Below are 18,558 nucleotides of genomic sequence, written 5' to 3'. Positions count from 1 at the left end.
TTTAGACAGTGGATATCCGTGTTCTCCGCAGCGCAGCTATGGCACCCTGTTCTTAACAACATCTTGTGTACAGGAGCCTTTCCAAGAGGTTCCTCCCGTCGGTCCCGCCGCCGCGCTGACAAGTTGGCAGGTAAACATAAACACGGTGGAGGGATTCAACCGCGCTGCCAGTAAACGGCCACAGAAGGGCCCGAGCAGGCATCTGTAGACAATTAGCCACACAATAGGTGACGCACACAGGGACAAACAGTTATTTCCGGGTCTGGATAGGGTAATATTTTAAATAGCTTTGTTTATAAAGAGCAAGAACAAGGAAAGAGCGGCACGGTGGCTGGGCTTCATGTTAAACTACAATTTTATTTCATGTATTCACAACGTAGAAAATACTGTAGGCCATTATTCATGCATGCATACGACACGAGATTCACATTTTACATTCCAAAGTGTCAAAGTTATTCAATTTACTTTAATACATACATATCAAACAGAACCAGTGCACATCATACAGTACATTTGTTGATAGACAGTGAGTGGAGTCAGTATAATAGACGTAATGGAATATAAAAGACGGTCAGATTAACCCAGCATCCTGGAGAGATCCTGCTTCTCCCTGGAGAAAGAAGGAAAGAAATACAAGATTATTATTTGTTCTTCTTCAGCAAATCCCATGAAGAAACCAGAACGAGCTCATTCTACAAACAAGCATCGTTCCTGTTGATAGAACTCGACTATCCATTTGTAATGCGTGTTTTTAAATATTTATGTCCATCAGGGGCTGAGAGCCGCCGGCGAATGAGAAACCAAAGTGTTGAGAAATGCTTTGTTGCAATCTTGTTGGTTTTTCCTCTGGATTTGTTGACAACAACGTGAAATATGACCTCGTGTGTGTCCTGCTAAACAACAGCACTTAGCAGTAATTTACAAGCTGCAGCTAATCTAGCTGTGGACTCACTGTGGGCTGGCGGGGTTGATCAGGCGCTGCAGCTCCTGGAGGTGCTGAGATACGCTGCCTGTTGGTGAAACATGAGAACATCAGGATCCTTCGTTACTCAGACACGAAGACGATCGAGTTTAATAGCAGCTAGCGGACTGGTACCCAGGAAACGTCAACAGGAACCAAAGTGTTTGTGGGAAGAAACTTCAAACCTGGGGCCGGTCTATTTAAGGCGTCTGAGAAAATGCCCCACATTCATGCCCCAGAGTGGCAATAAAACTGACAAACAATTGCAGGTCCCGTATGGACTCATTCTTACCTGGGCCACCTGCCAGACCGCTCGTCCTTCCTGCTCCGGTTGAAGATCCGGTTCCACTGCTGGACGTTCCTCTGCCTGGTACACTTGCTGGTTTACTTTGTCCTGAGTTTCCAAACCAGGAAAATCCAGAGCTGCTTGACCCCGTTCTGCTTGATGACCCAGTCGACCCAGTTGACCCGGTTGATCCAGTTGACCCAGTCGATCCAGTTGACCCAGATGATCTACTTGACCCGGATGACCCACTTGACCAAGAGGACCCACTTGACCCAGTTGATCCAGTTGACCCAGTTGATCCAGTTGACCCAGTCGATCCAGTTGACCCAGATGACCTAGATGACCCACTAGACCAAGATGACCCACTAGAGCCAGTTGACCCAGTCGATCCAGTTGACCCAGTTGACCCAGTTGACCCTGATGACCGAGATGATGACCCAAACCCAAACCCAATGCCTGTGGAGGGTTTTTCATTTGACGTTGGCTTATTTGAGCTCGAACTTGACCCTGTTGACCCATATGATGAGGATGATGATGAAGATGATGATGATGATGATGATGAGGATGATGAGGAGGATGATGATGAAGATGATGATGATGATGATGATGAGGATGATGAGGAGGATGATGATGAGCCTCTTGAATTCTGCGCTGAACCAAAGCCGCCTGAGCTAAGGTTTGGACTAGACGCTGCTGATCCATAGCTTGAGAGCCCTCCCCCAGTTGATCCAGGCTTATTATATCCTGAGCCAGAGGAGCTCAGGCTTGGGCTGGAACCTGAAGAGGATGATCCAGGCTTGTTGTATGATGACCCAGATAAGCCAATGTTTGAACCGAACCCGTTTGACCCGGTCCTACCAATCTGACCCGAACTGGAAGAGCTGGATGAGGAGCTGGATCCACCAGTGTTGAACGGTTTCCAGCTAGACTGACTCTGGGTGTTGGGCAGAGAGGCCAGACCTCCTGAGTACCCACCGAAGCCCGCCTGAAAGACAACGAGACCACGTTAATAAAGAGATAGATAGATAGATAGATAGATAGATAGATAGATAGATAGATAGATAGACAGATAGATAGATAGATAGATAGATAGATAGATAGATAGATAGATAGATAGATAGATAGATAGACAGATAGATAGATAGATAGACAGATAGACAGATAGATAGATAGATAGATAGACAGATAGACAGATAGATAGATAGATAGATAGATAGATAGATAGATAGATAGATAGATAGATAGATAGATAGATTGATTTAGGGTTCATTTACCACCACCATAAATACAATCCTTGGTTAGACTCAACATTTGTCCTTCAACAACATAGCAGTACATACATAACAGTACATAACACTTTCACCTCTCTGCCCTCTTGTTCTTTGCAGCCAGACCTCTTCCTCCCCCTCCTCCTCCTCTTCCTCCTCCTCCTCTTCCTCCCCCTCCTCCTCTTCCTCCTCCTCCTCTTCCTCCCCCTCCTCCTCCTCCTCCTCCTCCTCTTCCTCCTCTGCACTTGAAGCTGGATCCCTTCCAACAACACATCGGCTGCTTTGATCGTATGCATCTTATGTAAGAGGGCGTCCTCTCAGAGCGGTGGCATGTGGGCTTTGCTCTTTTTCAGTATCTCCATACCTGCTGTGGTGTCAGCAGGTATGACCTCTGACATCGCAGAGAGTTTTGTTGTTGACAGAATCAGAACCACCTGACTGCTGCACAAACAGCTCATTACGCATAACAGTGATCTAATGGTACCATGGGGACTGTACAGACCTGGTTCCCTTAGTGGACCTTAGAACCGATCTATTAGTTAAACTGTTCTCTCTTTTTAATCGCCTTTGATGGCAAATATTTTCAGAATGCAGCATTTGATCAGCGGTACTGTGAGTGTAGCCTGATTAAGAGTTGACAGAGCGGTTACCGTTGGTTCTCACCTTGGCCATGCAGGAGATGTTGAGCTGGTTCACTTGCTCTGTCAGGTGGTCGACCGCTCTACTCTTGTATCTGACGGTGTTTTGCAGCACATCAATGTCTCCGGTCATCCTCATCTTCTCCATCAGGAGCCTCTCCTTCTCCTGATCATGTTTCTGCTGAAGCTTCTCTAAGTTCTGCCTGTTCTGCACGATCAGGCCCGTCCGGTTCTGGCTGCACCAGCGGTAGTCCTCTGTCAGTCGCCAGTTTTCTGCCTTCAAGCGGATGCTCTCAGACTGAATGTCCGACACGTGGTTCCCCACCACGTCCAGGTAGCGCTGCAGCTTGTCCTCCACCTCCCTGGACAGGCTGGTGCAGTTGGTGCGGATCTGCTCCAGGTGTTCCCTCTGCTTGGGACAGGACACCTGGAATTTGATGTACGCAGGGAAGAGAGAGTCGATCTTGGTCAGGAAAGCCCTGGAGACGTTGAAGACGGAGCTCATGGACATGGAGAACTCATCTTTGGAGGTTTGCCTGAAGAACTGCAGCTCCTTCTCTTGCGTGGATTTGTCCCGCCGCAGACGGATGGTCTCCAGGTTGAGGTTGTCTCTCTCTCTAGAGATCTGGTTCATTTCCATCCTCACCCTCTGCACCGTTTGGGTGAAGTTGGACGCCATGAGCTCAAGTTGGGCTTTCAGCCGCTCAGTCAGCAGCCCACAGTTACAGCCGCCTGGAAGCACAGTATCTGTTCCACAAAACAGAAAAGAAACGTACAAAATAAGAGGCAGCGTTTGGAGAACGTTTCACTGACTTCAACATCAGCTTCTGCATCGTGTGCAATGTTTCAGACTCTCATTCCTAAGGTGTCATATTTATATTTATTTATCATGTCTAGCGAGTCATTTTTCATTTTCACCATTTTGATTATGTGTGTGATGTAACGTTCATCATCGTGTGTGATCTCAGCTCTAACCTCAGCACACTCGCCTGTATTACTGTTCTTTCCTCATTTTAACTTATTTTATTTCAGTCAAGCACTACACCGGCATCTTATTGCTCTTCTACTTTACAGCACAAATGTTAAGTCGTTTGTTTTCTCTGAGCAATATCTGGCACAAGAACTTCTCTCATGACGTGCTATCTTAATTTATTTGACTATTTCCTGGAAAGCATCACACTTACGTATGGCTGGGCTGGGGGCTGACAGACACCTGAACCTGCAGGACTGCACCTCGCTGTTGCACTGTTGCTGTTCACATGAGAGGGAGAATAAAAGGTGATGTAGGGATTTATTACAGAGCAGGAAAAAAACAACATATCACAGTCCCAATTTATGTGAACCACCTGTCAACACTGATCAAGTTAACCTTTCCTAGAAATATCGCAGCATGAGACATAAAATTGATCAGAAGAATAATCAACAGTATAACTAATGACACCAGTACAGCTCTGTGGGTGACTGAAGCAGAAATTTTAATAACTTTTAAAAAAAAATCAACTTGATTAAAGCACTGCAGATTTATTTCCAGTCAGATGTGTTCATAGCCTCCCATTAAAGAAGGGAAAAAAAAACAGCTGCAGTCACTGAAATAAGCTGAAATTGACAAAAGTGACAATAAATAAAAATGTGATGAGCATCATGACGTTGGTTTGAATCGTGGTTCAACAGAAATATAAAACCAAACCAGCCTGATGGGACCTGTGAACTAACATGTAGCTGAACAACTCTCTGAGTCAATCACTGCCATCAGGTGTTTCCTGTAACTCTCAGTCAGACTTGTGCACCTGTTGACAGGTATTCTGGACCACTGCTCATCAGCAAAGGCCTCTCATTGGTCCGGATCATTTTTTTTTTTTAATTATTCTTTTCAACCACAATTCAAAAGCAACGTCTTATTTCACTAAATTATAATTTAACAAATTTTTATTTCTTATTACTTTTGCCAGTTTCTAGTTATTTGAGGGACTGTTGTGAGTTTTGCCTTTTCTTTAATCAGAGGGTCTGAATATATTAGAGGATGACTGTACATGAGTTGTCACTTAATCTGTAACTTTACTCAAACTAGCAGCTCAGTGCACCTCATCGACACAGAGATAACTTCTACTGGTGTTGAAATGTTGGACATAAAAGACAGAGAGCTTAAATCACACACAGCCCGACGACAGATGCCAACTTGAGTTTGCGTTCTCACCAGCCTTCTCTCGTAGTCCTGAAAGAACAGGACCGACATGTTGCAGACGGAGCGCAGCTTGCTAAGGTCGAAGTCATTGCGAGCCTTTTCGGTCAGGGTCCGGTTGAGTAGGTTGGTCAGGTTCTTCCTCTGCTGCCTGAGGGCCACGTTCTCTATGGACAGCCGGCTGAAGCTCTCCTCCAGGTCCTGGATTCGCGCCGTGGACGCCGAGTCCTGTGTCTTGCCGTAGACCAGAAAGAGCACCAGGCTGACGATGATGAGAGACTGAATGAGCGACGAGAAGAAGAAGACGATGCGCATGTAGTAGCCGCAGCCTTTGCCCTTGGAGTGGTACTGCATCTTCTTTCGGGCCTCCGGGCTGTACTTGGACACCTGGGAGTAGCCGCTGCTGTACATGAGGGCTTGAGGTTGGTCGGAGAGACGTGGACACGGTGAAGAATTACTGCGAGCCAAGTTCAAACGGAGTTCATCCCCGATTCAGAGGACAAACAGCAGCTCTCCGCGGGCCAAACCAGCAGATAAAACAATTATTTCAGAGCAGCCAGCGGATTTCACAGTCCATTTCTTGTGAGGCTTTTGCCCTTTCCTCTAACAAATCCCCACACAGTGCAGACGTGGGCCAGACGTTTCCTCTCAGCGGTGCTGATAACGTGACAATTGATAAGATTGTGGATTAGGTGTAAACATGGGCACGGATTTATAAACTCCTCCGGCCACACGTTTCCCATGATGGGAAGTGGTGCTGGTCTCAGTCTCCTCCCTCCCCGGGTTGTCCCATCCCATCCCACCCCATGCACACACACACACACACACACACACACACACACACACACAGCATACATGTATGTACTGTACACGTCCTCACACACACATATGAGCACTTTTTCAGATTGAATTTGCACTGATCTTCTAAATAATCTCAATAAAGATCATTTTTAGCGCATCTCATTCATAAAATCCCATTTAAGGTAAAGTTACTGAGGAAAAAAAAACACAAAATACTGAAGTCTCAGTGGCTAACGTGTACATGGACACCACCTCTCTGTTGTGGATGTTCTGCTACCATAAAGACATCACCAACTCCATGTGTGTAGCTCCTCCATAAACCTGCCAAAAACATCTTTATGGGATCATGAACAGTGTTTTCCGGCACTCCGCAGGCCGGCAGGACAATGGCTCATGTTTCCCTTCGCAGATTCTCATTCGGTGGCTCTTTGATGCCGCAGGTCTCAGTCCAACACGATGACGTCCGTGAACTTCCCTCTGTGTCATGAGGACAAGCACACACACATTCAATTTAAAATGAAATCCAGCAGCCTGACAGTAACGGTCCCAACTTTTTCCTGCCAGGCATTGTTGACATGCTCTGCCTCATCTCGCCAGGAAGCGGCGAATCATAGAGGAACCGCTGATGGCCAAACCTGCGACTACTTTCTGGAATAGATCCAGGATAAAAGGCACCAACAAACGCAGGAAATCAGAGACAAATAGAAAGCATAAATAATCCCACGTAAACACGAATGAGGTTGAAGTGCTTTGTTTAATCTGTACGTCTAGACGCATTTCTTCTGGAGCCGCAGCGTTGCCAACTAGGCTAAAGCAGCGTTCAGACCAGCAGCTTGTTGCATAATTTATATGCTTCAGTAACTGCAGTCAGTCAAACAGGCCTAATCACGATCAGCAGCGTCGGATGCTCTAGTAGGAATCAGAACCTTTACTGTTTGGTCAGAACCAGAAGGCACAATGTCTCGCTGGTTCTCTTTCTTCAGGTCAGATCATGTTTTTGGTCAGGTCAGGAACAACCACCATATTGAAGCACATGTGAGCTCATGTACATAAAATAATCTGGAGTGGCTGCTTGAGTTTGACATGTCTGTCAAGTTTCTGTTCATGTCTGCACACTATGTCCTGTTTTATTTTGAAATCACTTCACTGGAGGTTCTATTCTAGATTTACTTCCTGTACCTGTCTTGTCTCACCTGCTCCCTGATTGCCCACCCGCACCTGTTTCCCATCTACCCTCATTACCTCGTGTATTTTACCCTGTGTGTCTCACTGTCTCGTCGCCAGTTCGTTGCACTTACAGTCCTCGTACCAGCGTTATGCAAGTTAAGTCACAGTCTGTTTGATCTCGACCTTGTTTCTGCTTTTTGACCTTGCCTCTTGTCTGCCGATTTCGGATACCTTTGCTTGTTTGATCTCGACCTTGTTTCTGCTTTTTGGACCTTGTCTCTGCCCGTCGATTCTTGGATACTTCTGCCTGTGGGACTGATTTCCTGTGTACCGAACCCTAACTGCCATTAAACCTGTCTTTTGCCTGAACCTACTGAGTCAAGCATTTGTGTCCACCAATTCTGTTAGTGAGTTCATGACAGAGTTCTGCTTCTCTAATCACCAATAAAGCTCATTAGATTGTTATGACCCAGCTCGCTGAAGGGAAAAAGGAAGCAACAAACCAGATGTAATGAGTTTATGAACAGAGCTCACCGAAACCAACCACACTGAGGGGCAACAGGGCGTAAAGCTGCTCGGTTAACTTCATCAAACAGACAGAAGGTCTTATAGAAATAACTCACAGCTGACAAAACAAAGTAAAACCAATTCCAACAGAATAACAAAAGTGTTCACAATCAAAGTAGACAGAACAGCACCTTCCTAAATGGGAGTAAATGATATGAATCTTCTGACTAGCCCTGTACCACGACAGCTTCTAAGTACCTGAAACACTTCACACAACATGAGTTTCTCCCAACAGAACGAGGTACTGGTGAGTACAGCCACCAGCCAACTGGGCCACTCCAAACCAAACAGACCGCCATCACCAGCTGGAACGTCCCACTGGGTCCTGAGAGACTGGCTCGTCTCCGCCCATCTGCCCTGGACCAATCGGCGACCAGCGACGGCACAAGATAAGCACGTGTAAGATGGTTTTGTCAAAGGCGTCCTTGTTCTGTTCAGGACTCCCACCCAGTCCAGACATCAGACTATCAAACCTTTGGTTCCTTTCTTTTGGCTGCACATTGTTCAACAGTTACTTGTTTCCAGAACTCTTCACAGCAGGTTTCAGTTCAGCCTTCAAGAGTCTGTACGAGAGCTTCAGCTAAATCCACAGCTAAACACACTTAACTCATAAAAACATTCACAAACTGCTTCCTTATTCACATTACTGTTGTTACACTTTTCATTAAGACAGAATCCTGCTACAACAGCTGCTGTATGTGAAGCACGCTCAGAGCATCACCTGATACCTACTCTGGGGGAAGCAGACCACAACCTGATTCTGCTGCAGCCTCACCACAAACCAAGTGTGAGGAGGCTGCCCACAACCACACGCTCAGCCAGGAAGTGGTCTCCTGAGGCAGAGCAGGCTCTGAGAGGCTGCTTCAAAGCTCCAGACTGGGGTGTTATGCAGGGTCGCACAGCGGGGACACCGAGGCGGTGGCTAGCTGCACTACTGACTACATTAGCTTCTGCTGTTGTTCTAGTAAGAACTGCACGCTGCTGCGCTAACAACAAGCCCACGAGTGGCATCAAGGGCCTTCTGAACCAGGAGAAGACGGTGACCAGCTTAACACAGGGAACTCAGAGTCCGGCTCAGGGAGGCGAAGGAGCAGCGCTGAAGGAAGCTGGAGCAGAAGCTGCAGAACAGCCTGTTAGCCCCAATTCTTCAGCTGGAAGCCCAGGAACAAACCGGAGAAATCTTCAGTTCACAGGTGTAGAGTTTATTCAGGTGAGGCAGTGCTGGGCTCAGAGTGACAGAGATCTATCAGAAGGAGTCCCGATGATTCACAATTATCTTCTTGGGCTGGACCTGGCCCAGACAGAGGTTGGACAGAGTTTAATTGGCCAGCGATTCCCTCATTTACTACCTCTATCTGACACCGAAATCTCTTATTAAAAATCTGTTTCAATCATGAAAACCACTACGAAACGTGTTTTATCTTCAGGTTGAGTCTGTTTCTCTGCACAAAGCGGCTCTATGTCAAAGTCATTTAACTGGATAATCGTGATAACACACTCTGAGGCTCGTGGAGCTGTCTCCCCCATCGCACGACATCACAGCTGTTACCATGACAAGTTGTTTACGTGTTTCCAAACCACCCAAACACTGTTTACTTCTCAGACTGCTTGTGGAGCAACCTCGGCCGCCGGCTCCTCGTGCCTGGAACCACTCCCACACATCTCCAGCCACTCCAGGTGTGCAGCGTCACTCCCACACGCCGGGAGAGTTTACGGGACGTTCAGTTTTTCGGAGGAGGCTCTGGATGTCACAGATTAGAGGTGACGAGGGAACACAGCGCCATTGTGTTTGGGATGTCAGACGCTCTGTCAGACACAAAGCCAACTGGAGGGTGTTTACAGGGACGGCTTCCTGTACACTGAAGGAGGCTGAAGACGTTCCTTCCCTGGTTCTCGAGTGCTCTTTGTTGAAAGTGAACTGCGTGTTCCCGACGCTGCTACACTTGAGGCTCGTGGGGTCACGCGGCCTTAAAATTCAACCCATTAATCTGACAGAAAAAATAAATAAATGTAAAGATATAAACCCACTACGTTGAACAAAGCTGTGACTTGTCATTCACCAACCAGGTGTCCTTCAACCTGATTGGAAGGTTAGAGACAAAAAAAAAAAGCCTGTTTTTTTTGTTTTTATTTTCTTTGAAGACCTCCATTATGCTCATGTTCCTTGAAAATGAACACAACGTACGCCCACACAGGACCCGCTGAGGTCTGGCTGCGATCCGCTCGTTTCTGCTTGAAATGCTTTGAATGAGCAGAATCATTTGAAGGAATCTGAATTCTGAAGCTCATGTTGACACAATTAAGCCTCGGTGGCATAACAGGACTTCTCCTAAAAAATCAATACATTTAATTTATTAATAATTTAAAATATTTTTTAGACCTCAGATTGTAGAAATCCTAAGAAATATCAAACTAGGACCTACATTTAGGTTCTTAAGTTTGGCATTCTTTTGTAGTCTAATGGTATATTTTAGAAGGTTTTTCAGCTCTTCAATAAAAAAATTTACGAGCAGTTGTGATAATTAAACATAAACTATGAGATAAGCCTGAACCGTATGAATCACGTTTAATTACAACTTTATGATTTGAAATAAGACTGACGTAATTTAAGTCAAGATAAAGCCTTTTTTTTCTTATTTTTAGGGAGCTTCTGCACTCAGGATGGTGTGGATACAGTAATCAAGACAACACACAGTGATTGTTGTGGCACACACTGCCCCTCGGTGGACAACGAGCTCTACTGCAGCTACAGATCTGCTGATAGAAGATGTGAACGAGAGGACACAAGAAACCGTGTTTTAAAGTGAAGCAGAACGGCGAAGATGGAAACTGAAAAATGAGCAGAACATGTCGAGCAGTTGTATTTTATTTATTGATAACTCTGCTTGTTTAGATCAGATTATTTGCCGTCAATATTTGATGGACTGAGTCTCGCATACGGTCGACGCTCCTGAATTTTTTAAACAATCCTCCAAGTATGAAAAATGTAAACTAACCTAGAATCTGGTTCAGATGTGAGTTTACAGCAGAGAGCTTTGTGTGCTACCCAACATATAGCCTAGTTACACTCTGACATGTATTATTTCTTAAAGCATTTCTCTGATAGAGGTCGTAGATATGAAACAGCAGCCAGCAGCCAGTTAGCCGAGCTAATCGTTAAAGGCTGGAAACAGGTCGACCTGCTCCTAGCCGCACCGCTAAAAATAAAAATGAGAACTTGTAGATTTATTATTTCTTCATTTAGACAAACCAGGCTGTTTTCATGCTAAGCTAAGCTAAACATCTGGCTGCAGGCGTTGTTTATATGTTCCAGTCTAACTTTTAGTAGTTGCAAATGAACTCATTATGATTCATTTATGCAAACTATATAAAAACCAACGTGTATTAGCATCACTATAGCATTTAATTAGCCTCAGACCCTGTTCAGTGATGTAAACATTACTCATTCATATATTTCTTTCTGCTTAATGCTTCTGGTCCACTACAGCTCAGAAGCAAATATCATTACGCTACATTTACTTGCTAACTTTAACCACTCTACATATTCAGATTATTGACACACAAATCAAATAAACGATGATGTATTCTCGTATGCATTTATGAGCTGTAAGATTAAAGTACATCAGTAAAAGAGACTGTGGGCATCTGACCAGTCCAAGGAGTTATCAGGCGTCAAATATCGAGCAGCGTGACGCACACGTTGAGAGTGTCTGCTGCAAAGTGCTCTCAGAAACATGGATACATGCGGATGCTGGTGTTTCTGCACTTCTACAAGACGTACAGGCCAGTTTTTATGTGCTCAGGCTGAGAGACTTATTAAATGCCATAAATCCTGCAGCATATAGAACAGAGTGTGGAACAGACGACTGTGTTAAAGCCTTGACTTTGGGCATCTTGGTGTTTGAAAGCAGACGTAATGACCGACTGGATGGTCAACTGTATACAAGGCAGTCCGACACAAAGCTGTCATGCCCTGAACCACACCCGACTTTATCATCTCTTTACTTTCACATGGGAGCTAAAGGTCACGTTTACATGTAGTCGGTATTTACAGAAACTTATCTATCCATCCATCCATCATCTCTACACCTTAATCCTCACTCGGGTCATGGGGCGGAGTCTATCCCAGCTGACTCAGGGTGAAGGCAGGTTCACCTGGACAGGTAACCAGTCTATCACAGGGCTACACCTAGAGACAGACAACCAAGCACACTCGAATTCACACCTACGGACAATTTACAATCACCAATTAACCTCAGCATGTTTCTGTGGGAGGAAGCCGGAGAACCCGGAGAGAACCCACACTGCACGGGGAGAACATGGAGACTCCACGCAGAAAGATCCCGGGTGTCCTCACCGGGACGCCAATCGACGACCTTCTAGGCCACGGTGCTAAACACCTGCGGCGTGAAACGGATCCACATTTTCCAAAATAACATCGTTTTCAAAAAAATCTTCATTTACACAAACCCGCATAAACACATCGTTAAGAGCTGCTATGAGCTGCCAGACCTGCAGGGGGCAGTGTAATGAGAAGCATAAGGCCACGCTAGCCAATCAGAATGGGAAAAAGCACAACAACGCATGGCATGAACTACTTCCTGTTACTTCAACGATAATGGGGTGGTTTGTTTGGACCGACAGAGAAGTGGAGCTGCTCCTACATGTGGTGTTAGAGACACAATAAGGAAACAGCATCCATCTACCACAGCAGCCAGACTGTAAACATGGTCGCACACATGTGACGCTGATGACGCTCACTGTGACGCCAGACTCTGCCTCCTCCTGTCTACATGCTAACGTAAAGAGAGAGTTTTTCCAGATCTCCACTGTGGCCGGAGCTTTCAGATCTGATGGTTTCGGTAACTCGTAGCTTCGTTTACGTGTGAACCAAAGGCCCAGACGCATTGAAATATCACAGTTCTTACGACGTGTAAACGGGGCCTAGGTTACAAAATTAAAATCCTGCTGCATTGAAAGAGACATGGAACTAACGATTGAGACGATAACCTAATTAGGAAAATGTTTGCTGAGGCAGCAAATCAAATGAGAAGTAGAGTTTCTCATTGACCTCTATACAGTCTGACAGTCACCCCCAGGAGTCGCCCCCTGCTGGCTGTTAGAAAGAAAGCCCGTTTTAGACCTGAATCTACATCTATCTTTCATACTATGATCAGACTAGCAGTAACTTCCTAGAATCTTTGCTCGTTGCCTGGCAACTGCTCAATATCTCCTAAAACTCTGCCTTTATTAACAAATATTTGGAAGAGGATGTCATTTCTGTGTTTTCTTTTCACTCCAGTACTTCTCAGCACACCCACCAGGCATATTGTTTTTATCTTCCCTTACGAAACAGATAATGCCTGCATAACACGGAGCATCACACCGTGAGGTTTCCCTCCGGAGACGTTTGGCTAATAGGTAATTTGCTTGGAAGGATTTGGTTACTCGTGTCACAGCCGTTTGCCGTATCAGGTGGCCGTCCTGGAGAAAGAGGTCTCTGTTGTGAGACGGCGAGGAGGCAGAGGTGAAGTGGTAAATACCTTTGTGAAGCTCTGGCCTGAACAAAGACAAATAAACAACACGGTGCTAAATAACAGTGAGTCCAGAGCTGAGCGCAGAGAGAGAGCAGAAACTCCACGACAACATCCCACCGGCCGAATCCAAACGACACCGCGCTGCCTCGGTGGGATTAAAAAACCCTCAGACGCTCATTTATCACCACAGTGCATAATGATATCAAAGACAGAGTTGCTCAATTGAATTTTCTCAACAGGCACGGTGATGCGCAATCCTCTCAGATCATTTATTCTGGCTCAAATTTAATTTAAAAATGAAAGACTGGCTGCGGCCACCACCTCCTGCAGCGATACGATAAGAAAAACTGCAGCATTCACATCAAAGACGTTCCTCCTTCATACTGTATTTATCAGTGTTTTTTTTTAAAATAATTTTTTCCCCTGCTGAGTGAGAGGCAGCGCTACTGGGTGGAACCGGGAGGATCTCACTCGTAACGATGCCGTGTACCGCGGCTTTCTGCGTGTTCCCGTCAGGCAGCTTTTATCGGAGGTGGCTGGAACCATGAATACCCCAAGAGCTAATCCCCCTCTCCTCTCCGTGTCCTCAGCACAGCAGATGTTTCCCCTTTGACCTGCACAAAAGGCCTCTGTTTTTGTTACCAGGCTTGTCCATTCCTCGGAGGTCACAGGTCGTGCTGGTCTCAGGGTGAAGCTGTCAGGGCAAGTCTAAACATTTGACGGCCATCGGAGCGTGAAAAAAACGCCATCCTTGCAAGAAGGCAGCAGGCGCCTCATGACTGCTTTAAGTAAAGACCTACTTTCCATATGCTGATGCAGTCGAGAGCACACGGCAAACACCCTGGGATTGAATTACAGCGGTTGCCTGGGATGCCTGTGGGAGTGGGCCGGCCTAACATTAGACTTTTAAAGGTTAACTTAAATAGTTGAAATGTTAACTGAATCAATAGCTGTGTGATTCGTGTCGGGGCCTGCCCAGAAATGCCAATAGCTGGGGTTTAATGATCCACCTGTAATCCTAACCTTAAAGACTGACGGCTTAAAGCCAAAGTAACGTCGTTTATAATCTGAATGATGGATCTCTGACTGGTGTTATGAGCTCTAAGACGGAGGAGACGGACGCTGTCATCCTCATTGTTGTAAAAACTGTGCAATGACATGCGAGGAAGGCTGGAGTCTGTTCAAACCATGAACCACTCACATGTATTTATGTGGTCAAACAAAACACTACGGGTCCAAAATTAGACATTTAGGAAGACGGGTTTATGGAAGTGGATCAAGTATTAAATTTCTGAATCCATATGAAGGAATGCAGCATGTATGTGGGATGTATGAAGTTAGGAATTTAAAATGAGGATGCAGCTGAATTCCCAACATAGCTGTTCTCATTTACATGTTTTCTGTTGTCAGACGACAGAACAAGTACAAATCAGCGACTGAAACCCAGCCGCTAAGACTCCGGGTTAACCTGCTGGTGCTTCAGAGACCTTTTCAAGCTGCTGCCCTGAAACTACTAGAACCACAACGTGGTTCGACATCCTACACGTGAGTTAAAAACTGTGATGCTTCCATGTCAAATGATCACTCACAGTGAGAAGTGACAGTCTGGTCGGTCAGAAGCCGTGATATCAACTCTGTCGACTACAGATACAGACAGAGTCTTCTTCCTGAAGGGGGTCCAGACAGTTCAGCTAAACATCCATCCATCCATCATCTCTACACCTTAATCCTCACTCGGGCCGCGGGGGGCGGAGTCTATCCCAGCTGACTCAGGGTGAAGGCAGGTTCACCTGGACAGGTAACCAGTCTATCACAGGGCTACACTTAGAGACAGACAACCAAGCACACTCACATTCACACCTACGGACAATTTACAATCACCAATTAACCTCAGCATGTTTCTGGACTGTGGGAGGAAGCCGGAGAACCCAGAGAGAACCCACGCTGCACGGGGAGAACATGGAGACTCCACGCAGAAAGATCCTGGGTGTCCTCACCGGGACGCCAACCGGCGACCTTCTAGCTGTGAGGCCACGGTGCTAACCACCGAGACACCTGCAGCCCTTAAGCTAAACAGCCCATTTAAAACAGGACGGTAACGAGGAGTCACGGTGAAATGAACCATCTTTGCAGTAATTCAAGCTGAAGATGCACAAGGACCTTTATTGTTCCCTTCACATATCAACGTTCTCCACTGAACTCAGCAAACCAACCACTTGTTACCGGCTCCAGATAGATTTTAAGATTCTTTTGGGCCTGTTTTTTGCCTTTGTTTGATAGAAAATCAAAAGGATGGGGGAAGGACCTGCAGGAAAGGGCCATGAGCGGGACTCGAACCCATGACCTCTGCATCTGGGACTGTAGCCCCTGAACATGGGACTCCAGCTCATCCAGGTGAGGCATCACAGTGTCCCGCGGCTCCAGAAAGATTTGAAACAAAACATAATACATACTTTTCACGTTTGTCACAGCAGGAGCTCACATGCTACAGTCCCAATGCTCACCCTCAAAGAAAGGTGTTAAATGACAGCCATGACTGGTTCCTTATGTTCTCCCATCTACAACAAGCTCAGAGCCCCTTCACCCCAACAGAGCAGCACACAGCCAGCTGGACAAAGACAATGTTTGATCAGAGACATTCCAATCCATCGTTTTGCTCCGTTTACAAACTGTTGGCGATGAATCACTCTCAGGGAAACACAGTGACCGAAGAAGAGCGCCGTCGAGTGCAGGAGGTGAAGAGGAGGCAGACATGATGTCCAACCTGCTGGTACCAACACTGACCATCATGGTGGTGCATACAAATGTGTGTACCCTTCTGTAGAGTACAACCGTTTAATTATTTACACTCCCTGCTGTCGGTAACCCCGGTTAACCCTGGAACGGCAGGAAATGGCTGCTGCAAAAAATACAAAACAAAACCGTATGCAGATTTCGATTGTCCTCTAAATTGCAGAAAGACAAATTCACGAGTTTGGTGGAGTGAAAATGAAAAATTCCCTTTTCAGATATGCACAATATGTAGACTATGTACATACTGGAACCTATCAGTACCACACTGCTGATAGTTTAGCAGCAACCTTTGGTGCAGTTCTTCAAACAACCACTTGGGGTCAGCTCCAAAAGTGAGTCAAACCCAGTAGACCCTCATGTAAAAATGCCCAATTACACAGCAGAAATAAACATGTTTACAGACGGATATACAAAAATATTTTGGTCTCTATAGCTATTGTTTCCATTATTGACAACAGGTGACATATATATATATATATATATATATATAAACCAACAGAACCCATAAAAACAGCCTTAGCATAGCGACAGCCTTGGATTCTGACTCCAACATGACATATAATGCCACCAATCAGGAAAACGGTGTATTATTTGACTGAACAATCCCACAGATTGGCTACGTTCACACTGCAGGACTTGATGCTCAATGAGGATTTCTTTGTGAGTTCCTTCATATTTCCAGTTAAATGCGACTTGTATGTGAACTGCTGTGTGAACTTTATACGACCCAAAAGTGTCCCGCATGCGCAGAAGAGGACACGACGACGTCACATGCAGCGAGCGTGCTCAGTGTTTACGGAAGTAAACATGGATGGTAACGGTGGAGCGTATCTGCCACTCCCCCGCCGCCACCGATGGAGGAAACAGAAGTGTGAGCGCTAACTAAACTAGCATCAGCAGCCAAGTGCTGCCTGCGTGTTCTGGACACTTCCACCCCGTCAGAGCGCTGCCCCGGGGTGGAAGTGTACCCCGACCGCACCGAATGTTCTGATATTCATCATTAATTGGGCCTGAACATCCAGAGAGCAGAAAGTGCTATTGGGACCAGCCCTACTAGTTATTATAACAACTATAATTAACAACTAATCAGCCTTCCAGCATCAAGCCCTCCTTGTATCTGGACCTCCGTCTTGACAATCCGACAGCCTTGCTATCTGACATAGAAGACGGTTTTACATTTAGTGTTGGATTATCGAGTCATGACTGTATTTGGTTTAGAGAATATTAAGAAAGGCCTTGAAGAAGACGTCCTCTCTGCTCTCTATCTGCTGCTATACTGTACTATATTATGCTACACTAGACTATACTACAGTCTGGTGAACTACAAGCAGCACACATTCCTATTACTGCTGTTGGTTTCACACTGTACCCTTCTTTAACTTACAGACCACCTCTAGCTGTAAGCCGCCACCAGACAGCTGTGCGTTGCCCTTCTATGTGTATTCTGTGTGTGGATGTTTACCGTCTGATTGGCAGCTTGACAGACTTTATTTTTCTTGCAGTCTTGCATTTCTGGATTCCTCGCTGGGAGCAACCGCATTCCTGCCTGACGGTTCAAAGGCCACGTCACTCCTGCCCCCAGTGGTACCGCGGAAACAGATAGGCACTCTGAAGTGGAAATGACAGGCAGAGCTGCTGCTGCTGGTTGTTGGTGTTTTTCTGGTGAAAATTATCCAAAGTGTGTCGTGTTTCCCCATCTCACATCACAACCAGTCTGTCTGATGCTATTTTAATCGTCTACATTGCTCAATATTCCTTTGGTTTGTTGGGAACGTACATGACGTGTCCTGCTATCCAGGGGTTGGAATCCACAGGAGCTCACAAAACAAGGTTAGACAAACCTGGTTCTGCCTCCATCAGTTTACAGAAGACAACAGAATAGAATAGAATAGAATGGTTTTATTGTCATCATACACAAAAAATGTAAAGACAACTCCAGTGGTGCAAAATACAGGCATAAAAAAGACAAATATATAAATATGTACAGAAAGAGCCAGTAGGAGTACATACAGAGCACGGGAACAGCCACACGGTGGAATAAACGTGCATGCTCCTCCTCACAACAAGCGCTGCAGCAACAACACAAAACAAATCTCACTCATTCTAGACATAAACTGTAAATCAGCGCTCAAAAACGTCTCCTAAAACACAATCACTGGGCGCGACTCGCTTGAAATTTACCGTTTTCCAGATAGACCGGTATTGATCCGGCACCCTGTCGGATATCTCAGTCCCTTTACAAGCTGCCTTTATTTGACAAGCCTAATCTTTCCCAACACAAGAAGTGACAATAAGCAGGCACAGAGGCCTAATTAAAGGGACTTTCATTCAAATCAACACACACACAGCCCTCTGATGACC

General features: G+C 45.8%; 1 protein-coding gene across 1 annotated transcript; it reads right to left on the bottom strand.

Annotated features, from left to right (window-relative positions):
- Positions 1-337: 337 nt before the first annotated feature.
- plvapa (plasmalemma vesicle associated protein a) lies at positions 338-6,028 on the bottom strand. Its single transcript, XM_008305544.1, has 6 exons — positions 5,348-6,028; positions 4,338-4,404; positions 3,179-3,900; positions 1,254-2,232; positions 953-1,010; positions 338-610 (listed from the first exon to the last, which is right to left on the bottom strand). The coding sequence occupies exons 1-6, from the start codon at positions 5,741-5,743 to the stop codon at positions 577-579; spliced, it is 2,256 nt and encodes a 751-aa protein (XP_008303766.1). The 5' UTR covers positions 5,744-6,028; the 3' UTR covers positions 338-576.
- Positions 6,029-18,558: the final 12,530 nt, after the last annotated feature.

This window comes from Stegastes partitus, unplaced genomic scaffold (genome assembly GCF_000690725.1).
Source record: "Stegastes partitus isolate 25-593 unplaced genomic scaffold, Stegastes_partitus-1.0.2 Scaffold0, whole genome shotgun sequence".
NCBI classification, from domain to species: Eukaryota; Metazoa; Chordata; class Actinopteri; family Pomacentridae; genus Stegastes; species Stegastes partitus.
This window is presented reverse-complemented; position numbering and strand designations above follow the sequence as displayed.

What these genes read in the sequence shown, in the direction of transcription:
- plvapa (XM_008305544.1), bottom strand. Translation starts at nt 5,743, where the DNA reads ATGTACAGCAGCGGCTACTCCCAGGTGTCCAAGTACAGCCCGGAGGCC. An exon ending in CGGTCTGGCAGGTGGCCCAG is followed by an intron (nt 1,011 to 1,253) that starts GTAAGAATGAGT and finishes TTTCACCAACAG; the next exon opens with GCAGCGTATCTCAGCACCTC. An exon ending in ATCAACCCCGCCAGCCCACA is followed by an intron (nt 611 to 952) that starts GTGAGTCCACAG and finishes TTCTTTCTCCAG; the next exon opens with GGAGAAGCAGGATCTCTCCA.